Raw genomic sequence first — 18,469 nt, 5'->3', positions numbered from 1 at the left:
GTTTGATTAAAATAATAAAACATTGATGTCTTTTCAGTGAAGTTGCGTTCAACTTGCGGAAAATTTGCGAGTGTGAAAGAGTGAATGGCGACTTATATTTAGAGCGTCATTCGTTTAAAAAGCATATTAATTATTTAAAACTCTATTTAAAAGCATAACATGAACATAGGAATATAACACATTTCCTATGACTTTTCCAAAACTTTGGGGATTTATTTCTTTGGGAACTTTTCCAGGTCTGGAAATAATCATTTACAAATTCCCGGACTTTTCCAGGTTTTCCATGACCGTAGAGCCTGAAATATAATGAAACTGACCGAGTGTCCTCGGTACGTTGGTGATCGTGGCCGTGACGGTTCTGCCACCAGACTGGCCGTCTGTGACGGTGGCGTTGAGGATGGATATGCCGAACTCAATGCCGTTGATGTTTCCTACGATGCTTCCTCGTGCGCTCTGGGGGCCGCCTGACAACAACACAACAGTTTTAGTCGCAACCCTAAATTCTGAACATTCGTATTAACAACAAATGTCTCACCTGGGCAGGCGTGAGCGTTACACCTGGAGAGCTGGGAGGAGTCTCCCGGACACGGCCGACCTCCGTTCCCACGAGGCGGACTGTTACACAGACGGACGCGCCGCCGCCGCAGGAGGCGGAGCATCCTCCCCAGAGCTGCCACGAGGCCCAGCTCCCGTCCACTGCAAGAACACACACAAGTACACACATTCACTATTTACAACTTTGTGTTTCTCATGTTTTTTTATTCATAACTTTGTGTTTTTTATTTTAACTTTGTGTTTCTTTTGTTTTTTGTTTGTAACTATGTGTTTTGTTGTTTTTTTGTTCACCTTCGAAAAAGAGATTTTTAATCTCAATGAAATTCACCTAAAGGTTTAGTAATTACAAATTAAAAAATCACCAAAGAACTGTTCTTTGCCTGCCAGTGTAGGACCAACACTCACCCTCTGTATCTGCGTGTCTGCTCCTGCACACGCTCTCCCCCCGTTGGCGGGGCTGGGGTCGTCACACGTCCGGTAGCGCCTCGTCTGACCCCCGTTGCACGTCCTGCTGCAGCCGCCCCAGCTGCTCCACGGGCTCCAGTGACCGTTGACTTGACGGCAAAGAAATTACAACGTCAATGATGATGAAAAAAAGGAAGCGAGATAATCAGAAAAAAGAGCAGGTGTGCGTCAAGATACAAGACTAGGGCTGTGAAACGATGAAAAATTTTAATCGGATTAATCACAGGTTTTTGTGGATTAATCATGATTAATCACATATTACCGATATTCTCGGTATATTTTGTGAGAACATAGAGATTTATGAGAAAAGACGGATATATACATTTATACATTCTTCTATACAATGGTGCTGCAACTCAGCAGTTATTTAGCAGTTTTCTTCCATATGGAACATTAATACATCTTCATCCTAAACAGAATGTTTAACCCTCCTGTTACATTTCGGGTCAATTTGACCCCATTCAATGTTTAATGTCGGTGTTCTTTGGGGTCAATTTGACCCCAGGCTGTTTTTCACTGTGTCAAACATATCAGAAATATCAACTTTTTTATTTATTTAAAGGGCTATTTAGGTAGTCAACAAACAAACATAAAGTACCTCACAATTAAACTTGGGAAGCAATATTAATTCTAATAATTTTCTGGAGGTTTTAATTGCTGTGGTCAAATTGACCCCGAGGGTCAAATATGTTCGTAAATGTAAAGGTAACAGGAGGGTTAAACAGAGCATGTTTCTCTTGTTTGTCAACCATTAACTCCACCATGATACAATCTAAAGGTGGACAGATTGACAAGTAACTTTTTTTTTTGCTCGGTCCCGATGCGCGCGCACGGAGCTCTGTGGCGCGCCAGACGGAGATCGATAAGTGTTAACGCAACGCGTAGAGACAGAGATGACATGCTGCTGTGGAGATACGATCAACAACAGACGTTTAGTTTAATAAAAGAACAAAGACGTGCTCTAGAGAACATGTCAGGGGGCGGGCCAATCTTTTTAATGTCATGCGATCTACCAACACTACGCCGCGATCGACTGGCAGGTCGCGATCGGCGTGTTGAGACCCCTGATCTACAGGAAGTAAAAGTCGTAACAAGGTTTCCGTAGGTGAACCTGCGGAAGGATCATTACCGATGAACAGACCGTCTGCATGAGAGCGGACAGAGTTCAGATTGAAGTGGTGTATTGGAAGCTCATTTTGCAAGTGACTTGTTTTTCGTCCCGACGACCAACAACAGACGGTTTGGAAGCTCATTCTACGCATGCGTTAAATGCGTTTAAAAAAACAAACTAGTTAAACCTGTAATTGAATTAACGCGTTATTTTTCACAGCACTATACAAAACAAGACATGTTCACATTGAGATGTAGAGAGTATACTGTGAAAGTAAAAGTGCAGGAAAAGCCAGGGTTTCCAGGACTTTTCCAGGACCGTACGAACCCTGAAGAGCAAAAGTGAAAATGACTCACTGGGGCAGGGGTCAGCGTTACAGAAGTCGACGTGCAGGTCTTTATACTTTTACTCTATTACATTTATTATAGAAATATTGTACTTTTTACGATTATTCTGTCAACTAAGTACTTGTTTCAAGTACAATTTGTGAATTATTACATGTACTTTTACATAAAGAAGGACTACTTTACATTACTTTAACTCGAGTAGGTTGTACATAGTCCCTCCCACCCTTGTCAGCGCCTACAATCCGGCATAAAGGAAGCTTGTTTATGAGACCAAAGGCAAAAGATAGAATCGGTCATAAAGCCTGTTGGTTGTAAATGTGCGATGCATTATAGGCAAATAATGGAGATGCATAGCAGTGAAACATAAAGTCAGAACTGACGTGGTATTCAGAAGCTGTGATGTCAGCTGACCGTGAGGATTTGATGAGTTCTCCTGCCTCCTCATACCAACTATTCACGCTCTCCTGCAGCTACAGGAATCGCCTCCGCGACTCACCTGGACACGGCCGCACACGGTGACCTCCGCGGCCTTGCCCTCGCACGGCTTGCCCCCGTGCTGCGCCGGAGGGTTGCTGCAGGTCCGGACCTTCGTCCTGTTGCCATGACCACAGGTACGAGAACACTCCTCCCACAGAGACCACTCGGACCAGTTAGCATCCACTGCAGGAGGCGCACAGGTCAAGACTCAGGACCGTCTCCTGTGAACAGGTACTGAGGCGGAATGCTCCGGTCTATCACGGCGCTCACCTGGACACGCTCCCCTGACAGCCTCGCGTCTCCGTGTCCGACCCTGCGCAGTGGCGCCCCCCGTTGGCGGGGAGAGGATTGGTCCACCGCCGACGCTTCCTTTGGGAGCCGACGCCACAGGACGCGCTGCACGGGCCCCAGGCTGACCACTCCGAGTGGCCCCCGTGAACTGGAGAACACAGAATGAACCGCACGGCAACTTCTTAGTGTGTTGTACGTTTCTCTGTTAACTGTTGACATGTTTTAGACCTTGTTGTTGACTAATTGTTTTAATTTACTCCTGTAACTGCACTTTGTGACACTGTCTGTGATAAGGGAATTATAAATAAACCGTACATACTTATTTACTCACTTACTAACATACATACTCACTTAAGGCAGCTCAGCTCTGTGAGACAAGTGCTTGATAAGCTTACATACTTACTCACTTACTCACTCTGTGATAAGTGCAATATAAATAAACGTTACTTACTTACTCACTTAGATACACACATACATACATACTTACACTTACACACTTATATACTTACATACACATTTACTTACATACACACTTACTTATATACATACTTACATACTTACACACTTTCACACTTACATACTGTGGCAGCTGTCTCTGATTTGGCCTCGGCTGCTGATGATTGGCAATCATCAGCAGCCGAGGCCACTCTTATAAAAGCTCCCACTTGAGAGTGGAGGGGGAAGTGAGCAGAGGCACAGTGTTGCGGTCTGCTCGGTGTGTGTGTGCTGCCGAATAAAAGCATGTCTTCAGACGAAACCTCTTGGTGCTGGTGGGGGAAACCCACGGGTAGTGGCATGAGTTGTGCTACACATACTTACTGACATACTTACATACTTACACACAGACTTTAACCCCCGCCGCGTCTGGCTCTCCTCTCACGGTCAGCGTGACCCTGGCCCTCGCTGACCCCAGCAGGTTTCTGGCCAGGCATTCATACTGGGCCGTGTCCTCCTTCTGGGCGCTGCTGACTCGCAGCGAGCCGTTGGACAGCGGGGAGAAGCGGTCGTCGCCCAGCAGGCGGCGCCCTCCCTTCCGGGACCACTCCATCGTGGGCGTGGGCTCCCCCTCCGCCCGACAGTCGAGCACGACCGTGCCGCCGGCGTCCACCACCACCGTCGGCTCCGCCGTGATGGCCGGAGCACCTGGAAGAGGCAGAGATCTACGTGATCTAAGCTTTAAGAAAAAGCCGGCGACGTCACTGTTTAAGGGTCCATTGGACTTGGCCCTGCAGTCAAAGGTCAAGGTCAGGGATGTCTATGTGTACAGACTGTAAAGCCCTCTGAGGATAATTAGTGATGTTGGGCTCTGCTAAATAAACTGAATATCACTAAAGTGAGAGGGCAGACGCTTACTGTGCACGGTCAGGGCGACGCTCCTCTCCACCACTCCAGCCTCATTCGCTGCCACACACATGCAGTCGCCTGCATCTTCACTCTGTATAAACACAATGAAGAGCTGTGTTGATGAGAACCGTTGGGATCCCTTTCCTTTGGTATCAACGGTATTCGCAGAACGGATCTCGGTCCGGCGTGTTTTCCTACCGCCGTGCCGTAGATGGCCAGCGAGCCGTTGTCCAGCTGACGGACGCGGTCGCCGGTCTGGATGTTGATTCCGCTCTTGCTCCAGCGGATGGTGGGGGGGGGGTCTCCCCGGACCTCACAGCTCAGGATGGCGTTGCCACCAAGAGGCTCAACGCGGTCGGAGTGATGGTCCCCGTCGATGATCGGAGGCTCTGGAGACATGAAGGAAAAGACCCCTGGATTAGGATGTTGTAAATGACATGGTAGCCCTTTACATCCCTCTGCTATACATTATAATGGAGTTAGATGACATTTTAAGTGGAAATGTACAATATTTGACAACAATGTCTCCAATAAAATAAATTGTTACCTTATTACTATATTCTCATGAATGATCTCAAGATTCAAGATTCAAGATGTTTTATTTGTCACATACACACACAGGGTGTGCAGTGAAATGAAAGTGGCAATGCTCAGCAGGAATGTGCAAGGGCAACAAGTACACACTATTTACAAATAAAAAACAACACAATATTTACAGTAAGTGTGTGTGTGTGTGTGTGTGTGCCTAAGAGGGGCAGTTGTGTGGGTCTATGTGGGGGTCCTGGTGAGGTCGGAGTTCACAATCCTGATGGCCTGAGGAAAGAAACTCCGTCTCAGTCTCTCTGTTCTTGCAGCGTGACTACGAGGCGCCTGCCTGACCGCAGCAGCTGAAACAGTCTGTTGTTGGGGTGGTGAGGATCCTTCATGATCCTGCCGGCTCTGGTTCTGCACCTCCTGGTGTACAAGTCCTGCAGGGTGGGAGTGTAGTTCAATAGTGCGCTCAGCCGAACGCACTACTCTCTGCAGAGCCTTCCTGTCCTGAGCGGAGCAGTTGCCAAACCAGGCTGTGATGCTTCCTGTCAGGACGCTCTCTACAGCTCCAGAGTAGAAGGACTGAAGGATCCTCTGGGAAACTTTAAATTTCCTCAGCTGCCTGAGGTGGTAGAGGCGCTGCCTTGCCTTTCTCACCAGAGTGTCTGTGTTTGTTGACCATGTCAGATCCTCGGTGATGTGGACTCCCAGGTATTTATACCCTCACCTCTCCACAGTAGTCCCGTTAATCCCCAGTGGTGAGTACGTCCTCTGTTGTTGTACCCTCCTAAAGTCCACAATCAGCTCCTTAGTTTTGGTGACATTCATGATGAGGCTGTTGTCCTGGCACCAGAGTGACAGATCAGCAACTTCCTCCTGGTAGGCCTTCTCGTTGTCGGAGATCAGGCCCACCACCACTGTGTCATCCGCAAACTTGATGATGGTGTTGAGCTGAACCTGGCCACACAGTCATGTGTGTACAGGGAGTACAGTAGGGGCTGAGGACGCAACCCTGGGGATCCTGTGTTCAGGGTGAGGGATTTGGAGGTGTGTCTGCCCACCCTGACCACCTGTGGCCTGGCGGTCAGGAAGTCCAGGATCCAAGCACACAGGGGTGTTCAGTCCCAGCTCAATCAGCTTGCCGGCCAGTCTGGAGGGACTATGGTGTTGAAAGCTGAACTATAATCAATGAACAGCAGTCTCACATAGCCCCCTCTGGCTGTCCAGATGAGAGAGTGTGGTGTGCAGTACCTGGGAGACAGCATCATCCGTGGATCTGTTTGGGCGATAAGCAAACTGCAGCGGGTCCATGGAGGAAGGGAGGAAGGCGCAGATGTAGTCCTTTATCAGCCTCTCAAAGCATTTCATGACCACCGAGGTGAGGCCACGGTCGGTAGTCATTCATACATGCTGGAGAAGCATTCTTGGGCACAGGGACAATAGTGGATCTCTTGAAGCAGGCGGGGACCACGGACTCAGCCAGGAGAGGTTGAATATTGTGGTGAACACTGGAGCTAGCTGGTTAGCACAGGTCTTCAGTACTCGCCCAGATATGCCATCTGGACCTGCAGCTTTCCTGGTGTTCACCTCAACAGAGCCCTCCTCACACTGTGCTCGGTCACAGAGTGTGTGTTCATCCCCAGCGGTAGAACTCACCTCGCTACAACGGTGTTGTTGTTAGCGTGCGAGCTAGCGCTGTTGTTGCTAGCCTCAAACCGTGCATAAAATGAGTTCAGGTCGTCCGCTAGGGATGCGTCGGCACTCACCATTGCGCGGGGTCTGCTCTGGTAGTTTGTGATAGTCCGTAGCCCTGCCATAGGCGCCTGGTGTCGCGCTGCTCCATCTGTGATTCCACTCTGTCTCGGTACCTCCTTTTGGCTTCCTTCACCGCCCTCCTCAGTCCATAGACCGCTGCCTTGTACTCGTCCATGTTGCCGGATACAAGACCGGAGTTATAGGCAGCAATGCGGCGTTCACAGCTTCACGGATGGATCTATCAACCCACGGTTTTGGTTAGAAAGACCCTAACTTTTACCGTGGGGACGATGGTGTCCGTTGCGTTGCTATGAGGCTCATTGCTACTTCATAAACTCGCTGACGTCACTGGAACTGGATTGGATCATGTCCCAGTCGACGATTAGAGCGTCCTGTAGCTCAGCCTCTGATTGGTCAGACCACGCATTCGTTCCTCGTCACTACCGCTTCCCGCGATCCTTTGTTTATACTCCGGAAGCAGAAAAATGGCGGCATGGTCTGATTTCCTAACGGAGGGAGAGACAGCCTTGTAGCCTCTCTTGAATGGCGTATAGCAGTGGTCCAACGTTCTTTCCTCTGGTAGCACGTAATGTGCTGGTGAAAGTTCGCATGACTTTTTAGGTTTGCCTTGTTAAAGTCCCCAGCCACCACCACAGCCGCTCGGGATACTTGTTCTGATGCCGACATAACACATCATGTAGGTCCGATAGTGCTACGTCGGTGTCCGCTTGTGGTGGAATGTAGACGGCTGTGGTGATGACCGAGCTGAACTCCCGGGGAAGGTAGAATGGACGGCATGAGATCGTCAGATGTTCCAGGTTCGGCGAGCAGGAACGAGAGTCTTAATGTTCTTGGGGTCACACCACATGTTGTTCGTCATGAAGCAAACCCCTCCACCCTTAGATTTACCAGACTCTGCCGTTCTGTCTGCACGGAAACCAGAGAAGGACTCGGTTGGGCATATGACTCGATCCGGCACCAGCGGGGTCAGCCAAGTTTCTGTCAGACAAAAGATGTTACAATCCCGCATGTCCCGTTGGAATCTGATCCTTGCCCTAAAATCATCCATCTTATTTTCCAGAGACTGGACGTTAGCAAGAAGGATGCTGGGCAAAGGTGGACGGTGGGCTTGAACTCTCAGTCTGTTCAATTCGCTCCGTTTCCCTCGATGTTTCCGTCGTCTCCCCGTAGTAGCGGCTCCACTGTTGTTGTTGCGGTTCGCTCGTACAATCTCTGCCGGCCACGCTGGATCGATGGAAAAAGTGGACAAAAACCCTTGTTTTGCGCAAAAGTTTATGTCCAAAAGTGTGCTGCGGTCGTATGTTGTTAGTGCCGATGTGTTTGTGGCAAAGAAAATATTAAAAATAAACACAAAAACTAAAAGAGCGCACAATCTCCGCGGAGCTGCCGCGACAGCGACTGGACACAGCCGCGCCATCTTCTGCTCAATAACCAGCCTCATGGGGGACTTATAGGTGCCTAACAGGGAGGTTATAGTTACACTACCGTTCAAAAGTTTAGGGTCACTTAGAAATATTCTTATTTTTCAAAGCACAGTTTCTTCAATGAAGATAACATTAAATATATCATAAATACTCTCTCCATAGTTAATGTGTACATGACTATTCTCTGGTGTGAAATGAAGTCTCTACAGAGGTGTGTAGAGGGCCATCTCCAGTGTTCTAGTTAGAGATGCACCGATCAGGTTTTTGGTGCCGATCACTGAAATCAGTATCTGCCGATCCGATAATACCGATCACGGTGTCGATTGAAGCATTCTATTTATTGTGTAGCATTATTGCCTAGGCATATGAGGAAATACATATATAAAGCAACTCAAACATTTAAAAAAATTACAGATTTCTTTAAACATTTAGGGCTTTTACTTTAAAAATGTCCTAATTGATACATTAAAATTGTTTGATTGCTATTGTAGGGGATTTCAGATATGTATGGAACACATCTGCATCATTCATTTCCTTGAACTCTTGGGGAAATCTACTTTTCTTAACATACAAAAGTCTGACTTATTTGTATAAACTCTTCCTTGGTGCAGTAAAAATATTTTAATGTTAGCATAATTTAAGCTAAATCTCAGAAACGATCTATAAAGATACAAAATCAGTTCATTGTTTACTTTTATATGTTCGTGTATGATTTGTCGACATCTTATTTTGAAAAACGGATGTCGTTTCACGTGGTTCTTTCCGCTAACTTTGCAAAACCGGATGTTGTCATTTAAATCCTTCCGCTTACTTTATCAAAACCCTCGCGCGCTCCCGATCGAATGTGTTTACCGTGAGCATCAGTCTCTAGGGGCAGACATGTGAGTGTCGGCTGAGTTGACCCAGTGATTCAACTCGGTGGACGGGGACGCCGCTCGGTGGTGAGGATCCCCTCGTGGACCTCTCACTCTGCGGCCCTCGCCGGGCGCATCGTCTCCGTTGCGGTGCGCTGCGATTGAAACGTCTGATAGTTCTCGCACATGTTACGTCATCTGATCGGCCGTTTTGAGAGCGCCGATCAAAACCGATAATGGGAATATCGGCCGATATGGATCGGCGCCGATCAGATCGGTGCATCCCTAGTTCTAGTGGTACATTGTGTTATCGCCTTCGAAGACTAGCGGAGGGGTAGAAAACCCTTTACGTCCTTTTTATGTGAGCGCAGCTGAAAACAGTTATGCTGCTGAGAGAAGCTATAAAACTGGCCTTCCTTTGAGCCTCAAGAAGAACTACATTAATATTTTATATAAATATCATTATTTATAACCTCCTCAACATCTGGACTAGATTTTATATTCATTGATAAATAAAAGTGACAGTTTTCATGTGAATCACTAAACTGTCTGGCAACCCCAGACCTTTGAACGGTGGTACATACATTTATATATTTGTGTGTTGACCTCTGACGTAGACGACGCCCAGTGACTTGATGGTCCCGACGTCGTTTTCTGCCTCGCAGCTGTAGGTGCCCGAGTCCTCTTTGTCCACGCGCTCCACCAGCAGCTCGCTGAGGCCCGGCACGCGGTCAGAGGGAACTGAAGACAAGAGGAAACACGTTAGACTTCTTTATTCTAGAGGATCACACGCAGCGTCCATGTTTCAGTTGAAAGAAAACGTTTTCCTCGCTGCTCACCCGGGACGACGTTGTCGTTGAAGGCCCACGTGATTCTGGGCGGGGGGACGCCACCGACTCCACAGGCCAGCAGGAGGCGCTCTCCCTTGTTGAGGGCCACGTCTGCGAGCCGCTCGGTGAAGACGGGGCGAGTGTGCACCGACAGCGTCGTCGGCCGGCTGTCCCGACCGACCGCGTTTGTGGCAACGCAGGTGTAAACGCCTCCGTCGCCGGGCTGGAGGAGAAAGGCGGGGAGGGGGGGATTAGTAGATCATACACGACCGTTCAAAACACTGAGGTCGCCCAGATAATTTGCTGTTTTCCACGTAAACTCACTTTTATTTATCTAATGAATATAAAATCTAGTCAAGACGTCGACGAGGTTATAAATAATGATTCTTATAGTAAATATTAATGTAGTTCTTCTTGTGGCTCAAAGGAAGGCCAGTTTTAGAGCTTCTCTCAGCAGCATAACTGTTTTCAGCTGCGCTCACATCAAAAGGGTTTAAAGGGTTTTCTACCCCTCTGCTAGTCTTCTAAGGCGATAACACAATGTACCACTAGAACACTGGAGATGGGCCTCTACACACCTCTGGAGAGACTTCATTAACACCAGAGAATAGTCATGTACACATTAACCATGTAGAGAGTTATGATTCATTTAATGTTATCTTCATTGATAAAAACGGTGCTGTGAAGAATAAGGACATTTCTAGTGACCCCAGACTTGTGACCGGTCGTTTGTGTTTTTCCTACCTGAGTGACGTCTATCACCAGCTCTCCGGAGGGGAGGATGGTGTACTCCCCTGTGCGCTCGCTGAGGAGGGCGCCGTCCTTCTCCCAGGTGAGGCTGGGCTGAGGGACGCCGTCGGCCACGCACACCAGCTGAGCCGGAGCGCTCTCCACCGCGACCACCTGCTGCTCCCCGTCGTGAATGGAAGGCGGGACTGCGAAAGAAGAGTCACTATCACATGAGCTGTATCCAGTGAGGTTTTTATAAAACATGAAAGAGAAAACCACTAATTCAGAAAGGTAATATCTAATCATACGCCTCAATATTTCTTACATCAGTTACAATATGTGACAGAAACAACCATCACACAAGGAACCTCATCAAATAAACAAATGTAGTTATTTGGAATTTACTACCTCATCATGTATCTCATGCAGGTAATAATGTAACATTTAAAAAACCATTAAAGGAAAACCTCGGAGCTTCAAAGAAAAGGAATTCCATCGATAATACCTGTTGAGAACCCGACGACATCATCGCAATACATATCACTAAAGTTCTTCAATCGGTTACAAAACTCCCGTCACAGACGTAACCGTCACACGAGGAACGTGAGTTTAGGTCACTTGATATTCATCCGACCACAAGAACAAATATCTTCAAACGGAGTTATTTTTCGTGCATTTAATGCTTGGAAGTTACAACCTCAGAAATATCATTCAGGGAATAATTTGTCATTTAAAAAACAATTAAAAGGCATCATATTAACTGTTTGACATGTCCCTTTGGTAGCCATCTGATCTTTCTTTGTATAAATTACTGATGTACTGCACAATATATACATCCTATAGTCCTCCACTGCGTTTCTTTCTTATTGTTCCGTTTGTACTACTTTTAACTGTGTTTCACATCAAGTTTTGCATGTTTTATGTATTACATGTTGTCTCCTGTCTGCGGAGTCAGGATTAGCGGCCGCTAAGGCGTCAGCTAACGGGGATCCAGTTAATAAACTAATAAACTAATGCCCTCTCTATGTCATGCTGTATTACAAGGGGAAATGCCAAAATCACAAAAGAGGCTTTTGTTTCCCCGCTGCCTTCAGGCTCACAGGTCGTTGTGATCCAGTGTTCATTCAGGAAAAGATAATGATAAATTAACCAAAAATGCCATAGAAATTGCCCAGAGATGATGGTCTAGTGGTAGCGCGCGCTCACATGTAACGCGGATCCCTCAGTACTAGGTTCGCGCCCCGGCCCGGGTCGGCATGTGAACCGTGCCTGTCTAGTCCGGTCTGAGGGTGGGTTTCTCTGTATAGAGCTGAGCCCCGTGACATGAGGTGACAATTGTCCGAAAAAACCTTTTACGAAATTTAAAAACATTTCACATTTTAATTCTCGACCTCCCCGTAGCTTTTGTGAAATACGCGGAATGTTGGCGATTTTTAACGCCTCTCGGCTCTCTGGGCCCCGACATGACGAGTTAGCTCCGAGGCTAGCCGGCGAAGCAGGCAATGCACGTCGAGACTTCACAAAAGATAGATAACGGGTTCAACTCACGGACATTAAACAATAATTGAAGCGAGCAAACGACAGGCTGGATGAGGCGACGGGGAGAATAGACGAGACAGAGTCCCAGGACTTTTCAACAACAGACAGGAGAATCAAAACAACGCATAACTCACCAAGCATCCAGCTAACCAGCTCCGGTTAGCTACTTGCTCGCGTAGCTACGTGGAGCTCTCTGTCTGTGAGGGAACGATACGGGTCTCTGATTGCCCGAATAGTCCAATCACGTGAAATAAGAAACGATGTCCTTGGCCAGGGAGCACATTTCTACGCCCGAAGATTCACGTTTCATCAGACAATGAGAAGCCGTCCTTGCCGCAACGACCGTGAAGTGTTTGCTCGCTCCCGTCCACACACGTTAGGGCGGCGCGCATAAAAGGGAGCGGGGCTTCTCTGCGTGACGATGAGTGGCGATATATTATTTTTGGTCACATTTAACTCAAGTGGTTATTGACAGGCTTACGGTCTCCCACACACATTTAGCGCGTCAACACGCTTTATTTCTTATTTAAATTATTTGGTATATAACGTTTTTTGACAGTATATATTATATTTTTTTCTTCTTCTTTTTTCTTTTCTTCATCTCAACATTTTCAGAGGCGCCCTAGCGCCCTCTATTGACGCACCGCCACATGATGTATGTACAACTATGCTGCAAATTAACCATGAACATTAAATATCAGAGGAAATAAACGGCATTAAATACATATTCATCAATAACATAGTTAGTTAACAGAGACGATGGGTACATTTAATTAAATGTATGGTTTACATAAGCGTATACTGCCATCTACTGGTAGAAAGGTTCCTCTGCTTCTCCTCATACAGGCTCTGCTTTGTTCATTCAAGAAACAGCACAATGAGGTGGACAACTTATAAGAGCAACAACTCTATACACACACACACGCACACACTACTTTGATTAAACTATATTTGAAACTGTGTTGCATTAAACAATGCAACGACTATTTGAAAAGTTGCTGCGTACATAAATAAATATGAATTAAACTGCCAGTAGTCACTACTGTTGGAAACAGCATAATTATTTATATTCCTAATGTTCTTTTTACATTACCCTGCTCTGTTTACTGTAAATAAGAATATCTATAATTTTATAATATTTAATAGTTGACGGTCACTCAGACATTTCTTTAGAAGTTTCATACACCATGTGTGTTGTTGTTGTGTATTTTATTCAGTCAATCAAATACAATATTATTCTATATAATATACAAAACAGAAAGACTGAAAAGGTATAGGTAGAAGAAAAAAATGCTTATGTATTCCTATCCTAAATTAATATCAAATAAATCAGAAAATGTATGAAAAATAAAGAAAAAATAACAAAGAAAATAAAAAATAAAACTATATATATATATACATATATACACATATATATATATATACATACACACAGACATACTTTCACATACATCTTCCATATAAATACATTTCACATTACATTACATGTCATTTAGCAGACGCTTTTATCCAAAGCGACTTACAATAAGTGCATTTCAACCTAGAGTATAAACAAAGAACAACAAGAATACAGGAATTAACATTTCCTCAACATAGTCGAACTTCAAAAGTACCACAATAAGAGCTATTTAAGTGCCACTGAAGTGCAAATCTGTGTTTTAATCCAGATATAGTCGGAAAAGGTGTGTTTTCAGTCTCCGGCGGAAGATGTAGAGACTTTCTGCTGTCCTGGTGTCAGTGGGGAGCTCGTTCCACCACTGAGGAGCCAGGACAGCAAACAGTCTGGATGTAGAGTGATTAGCTCGAGGTGCAGGAGTCACAAGTCGGTTGGCTGTTGCCGAGCGGAGCGAACGCGCCGGGGTGTACGGTGTGACCATATCCCGGATGTAGACGGGGCCCGATCCGTTCAGAGCACGGTACGCCAGAACCAATGTTTTGAAGCGGATGCGGGCAGCCACCGGTAACCAGTGGAGAGAGCGGAGGAGCGGAGTGGTGTGGGTGAATTTCGGGAGGCTGAAGACCAGTCGAGCTGCTGCATTCTGGATGAGCTGCAGAGGTCGGATGGCCTTAGCAGGTAGACCAGCCAGGAGGGAGTTGCAGTAGTTGAGGCGTGAAATGACCAGAGCCTGAACCAGAACCTGTGCCGCCTTCTGAGTAAGAAGAGGACGTCTTCTCCTGATGTTGTGCAGCATGTACCTACAGGAACGCGCTGTCGCAGTGATGTTGGCCGTCAGGGAGAGTCGACTGTCTAGTGTCACCCCGAGGTTCCTGGCAGTCGGGGGCCAACACAGAGCTGGTGAAGGTGGTCGTCAGGTCGTGGGTGGGGGAGCCTTTCCCTGGAAGGAATAGTAGCTCGGTCTTGTCAGGGTTGATTTTCAGGTGGTGAGCCGACATCCACTGAGAGATGTCGGTCAGACAGGCAGACAGTCGCGCCGCCACCTGTGTTTCGGTCACATTAATCACATTTATAACTCAAGAATTGTTCTATAAATAATTCTCTTGAAAACCAAAAAGGAGTTCACCATTCTTACATCCATTTCAACATTAGTCCAAAATTGGACTCCTCCAACAGAAATACATCTTCTTTGAATCCATTTTTTAGCCTTTTGTACAGTAAACTTACAAACATCTCTCAAATCCACATCAACTCTAGTAAGACCGAGTGGTGGACTTCCGCCGTGGTAAACGCACTCCTCCGGTACCAGTGAGCATCCAGGGACTGGACATTGAGACTGTAAAATCTTATAAATACCTGGATGTTCACCTGAAACACAAACTGGACTGGGCTGACCACGCACATGCACTCTATCAAAAGGGACCCGACTCTTTCTGCTGAGGAGACTGAGGTCCTCTGGAGTGCAGGGAGCACTGCTGAAGACCTTCTTGGACTCTGTGGTGGCATCAGCCATCTTCTATGGAGTGGTCTTCTGGAGCAGCAGCAGCATGGCAGCGGCTGACAGGAAGAGGCTGAACAAGCTGCTAAAGAAGGCCAGCAGCGTGCTGGGTGTCCTCTGGATACTGTGGAGGTGGTGGGGGACGGGAGGATGATGGCAAAGCTCTCGTCTCTGATGAACCACGCCTCCGACCCCATGCATGACACTCAGCTCTGCACAGCTCCTTCAGCCACCGGCTGATTCCTCCCCGGTGTCTGAGGGAGAGGAACCACAAGTCCTTCCTTCCTGCTGCTGTCAGGCTGCACAACACACTGCAGGAGATCGCTGGCGATCCTGGCAAACTCGGCACTTTACTTTACTCAGCACTTTACTTTATATTCCTCCTGCATATTTAGTTTTAGTATTTTGTTGTATATTTATTTTCATTGATGCTCTGATGTGCACCGCTGCTGTGATTTTTGAAATGTCCCCACTGTGGGACAAATAAAGGAATATCATATACATCATAATGCATGTACGCAGATTAAAACACATACCGAGTATGTTAATAATGCACTATAGACAGTGTCAACACATTTTTCTGCCATCTGCTTCCTAGTGAATGGTGTGCTTCAACTGCATCTTCCTATAAGTTAAATTTTTCCTTAAATCATCCATATATATTTCACTGCTATTCTTAAAAGTGACATTATAGTAGACGGTCTGCGTGCTACCACCCGCAGTGTATATGAACTAGTCACAAACATTTTAGAAGGAAATAACAAAAAGAAGGAGGTTTTTCTGGCCGTTATTCAACCGCCAGCTTCCCAGTGATCCTGGAGGCCTCCGTCGGCCCCCGCTCGCCACACGTCTGCTGGCTCTCTTGGCTCGCTGGCTTCTCCAGCATTTCTGTCAATAGTGAACTTATTCTTAATACGTGAACATGTGGTACAATAACACATGACTCGTTTTATCCTGAGATCTAGAACCCCAAGATGACAAGTGAGAAAAAAGATGATGGTGATCCAGTTTCTAAGTCTGATCTAAATAGTGTTCTCAGCTGCATTAATGACTTCTTTAATTATACGTGCATGTGTGTGTGTGTGTGTGTATATATATATATATTCTAACAAGAAGATGTCTCCGGAGAGAGCGAGAGATTTGAGAAAGGAACTTTTGTAAACATCTATCCAAAAGAAACTGCAAACAAAAACTATGCTGTATAGTCTAAATATCTTGAACCTCCTCTGACCTTGCCCCGTATGATCATTACATCGAGGTCACAGAGCTGAGCGTCCAGTTACACTCTGCAATCTTCGATTATATATATAAATATATATATATATGTATATATCTTATATAACTATAATAATTATAAGTGGTTATAAATAAATACAATTAAATAAATAAATATAACTTGGTGCGTAAAACAAGTGAAATGTTTAATAGTGCAGTGGTTAGTTTGGATGTATCGAGGAAAATCCAGGGTGCCGACGCATCCCTAGCGGACGACCTGAACTCATTTTATGCACGGTTTGAGGCTAGCAACAACAGCGCTAGCTCGCCGGCTAACAACAACACCGTTAGCGTAGCCGAGGTGAGTTCTACCGCTGGGGATGAACACACACTCTCTGTGACCGAGCACAGTGTGAGGAGGGCTCTGTTGAGGGTGAACACCAGGAAAGCTGCAGGTCCAGATGGCATATCTGGGCGAGTACTGAAGACCTGTGCTAACCAGCTAGCTCCAGTGTTCACCACAATATTCAACCTCTCCCTGGCTGAGTCCGTGGTCCCCGCCTGCTTCAAGAGATCCACTATTGTCCCTGTGCCCAAGAATGCTTCTCCAGCATGTATGAATGACTACCGACCGGTGGCCCTCACCTCGGTGGTCATGAAATGCTTTGAGAGGCTGATAAAGGACTACATCTGCGCCTTCCTCCCTTCCTCCATGGACCCGCTGCAGTTTGCTTATCGCCCAAACAGATCCACGGATGATGCTGTCTCCCAGGTACTGCACACCACACTCTCTCATCTGGACAGCCAGAGGGGGGGCTATGTGAGACTGCTGTTCATTGATTATAGTTCAGCTTTCAACACCATAGTCCCCTCCAGACTGGCCGGCAAGCTGATTGAGCTGGGACTGAACACCCCCCTGTGTGCTTGGATCCTGGACTTCCTGACCGCCAGGCCACAGGTGGTCAGGGTGGGCAGACACACCTCCAAACCCCTCACCCTGAACACAGGATCCCCCCAGGGTTGCGTCCTCAGCCCCCTACTGTACACACATGACTGTGTGGCCAGGTTCAGCTCAACACCATCATCAAGTTTGCGGATGACACAGTGGTGGTGGGCCTGATCTCCGACAACGACGAGAAGGCCTACCTGGAGGAAGTTGCTGATCTGTCACTCTGGTGCCAGGACAACAGCCTCATCATGAATGTCACCAAAACTAAGGAGCTGATTGTGGACTTTAGGAGGGTACAACAACAGAGGACGTACTCACCACTGGGGATTAACGGGACTACTGTGGAGAGGGTGAGCGGGTATAAATACCTGGGAGTCCACATCACCGAGGATCTGACATGGTCAACAAACACAGACACTCTGGTGAGAAAGGCAAGGCAGCGCCTCTACCACCTCAGGCAGCTGAGGAAATTTAAAGTTTCCCAGAGGATCCTTCAGTCCTTCTACTCTGGAGCTGTAGAGAGCGTCCTGACAGGAAGCATCACAGCCTGGTTTGGCAACTGCTCCGCTCAGGACAGGAAGGCTCTGCAGAGAGTAGTGCGTTCGGCTGAACGCACTATTGGAACTACACTCCCACCCTGCAGGACTTGTACACCAGGAGGTGCAGAACCAGAGCCGGCAGGATCATGAAGGATCCTCACCACCCCAACAACAGACTGTTTCAGCTGCTGCGGTCAGGCAGGCGCCTCCGTAGTCACGCTGCAAGAACAGAGAGACTGAGACGGAGTTTCTTTCCTCAGGCCATCAGGATTGTGAACTCCGACCTCACCAGGACCCCCACATAGACCCACACAACTGCCCCTCTTAGGCACACACACACACACACACACACACTTACTGTAAATATTGTGTTGTTTTTTATTTGTAAATAGTGTGTACTTGTTGCCCTTGCACATTCCTGCTGAGCATTGCCACTTTCATTTCACTGCACACCCTGTGTGTGTATGTGACAAATAAAACATCTTGAATCTTGAATCTTGAACTTCGAAAAGCGCTATAAATATGTAATGCATTATTATTAATATTATTATTAGATAGCTTGTGTTTCTACACTTAACTTTTTCTTCTTCTTTTTCTGG

The 18,469-nt window shown here is 46.8% G+C and overlaps 1 protein-coding gene across 2 annotated transcripts; it reads right to left on the bottom strand.

Moving 5' to 3' along the window:
- Positions 1–606: 606 nt before the first annotated feature.
- LOC130206848 (hemicentin-1-like) lies at positions 607–17,421 on the bottom strand. 2 transcript variants are annotated; one of them, XM_056435054.1, is made up of 11 exons: positions 17,028–17,421; positions 10,750–10,940; positions 10,015–10,228; positions 9,782–9,916; positions 4,789–4,979; positions 4,600–4,681; positions 4,086–4,389; positions 3,226–3,394; positions 2,975–3,138; positions 961–1,109; positions 607–696 (listed from the first exon to the last, which is right to left on the bottom strand). In XM_056435054.1, the coding sequence occupies exons 1-10, from the start codon at positions 17,176–17,178 to the stop codon at positions 1,022–1,024; spliced, it is 1,689 nt and encodes a 562-aa protein (XP_056291029.1). In that variant the 5' UTR covers positions 17,179–17,421; the 3' UTR covers positions 607–696; positions 961–1,021. The 2 variants fall into 2 exon arrangements, with proteins under 2 accessions (XP_056291029.1, XP_056291030.1); XM_056435055.1 differs by lacking the exon at positions 17,028–17,421 and adding an exon at positions 12,408–12,607.
- Positions 17,422–18,469: the final 1,048 nt, after the last annotated feature.

The sequence above is a fragment of the Pseudoliparis swirei genome, chromosome 17, assembly GCF_029220125.1.
Source record: "Pseudoliparis swirei isolate HS2019 ecotype Mariana Trench chromosome 17, NWPU_hadal_v1, whole genome shotgun sequence".
NCBI classification, from domain to species: domain Eukaryota; kingdom Metazoa; phylum Chordata; class Actinopteri; order Perciformes; family Liparidae; genus Pseudoliparis; species Pseudoliparis swirei.
This window is presented reverse-complemented; position numbering and strand designations above follow the sequence as displayed.

Bases quoted from the DNA above. Each gene is read 5' to 3' on its own strand.
- LOC130206848 (XM_056435054.1), bottom strand. From the start codon at position 17,178: ATGAGAGAGTGTGGTGTGCAGTACCTGGGAGACAGCATCATCCGTGGA. The intron at 10,229-10,749 runs GTAGGAAAAACA...TTTCTCCTCCAG, and splicing joins TGGTGATAGACGTCACTCAG to CCCGGCGACGGAGGCGTTTA. The intron at 1,110-2,974 runs GTGAGTCGCGGA...TTTGCCGTCAAG, and splicing joins CCGTGTGCGGCCGTGTCCAG to TCAACGGTCACTGGAGCCCG.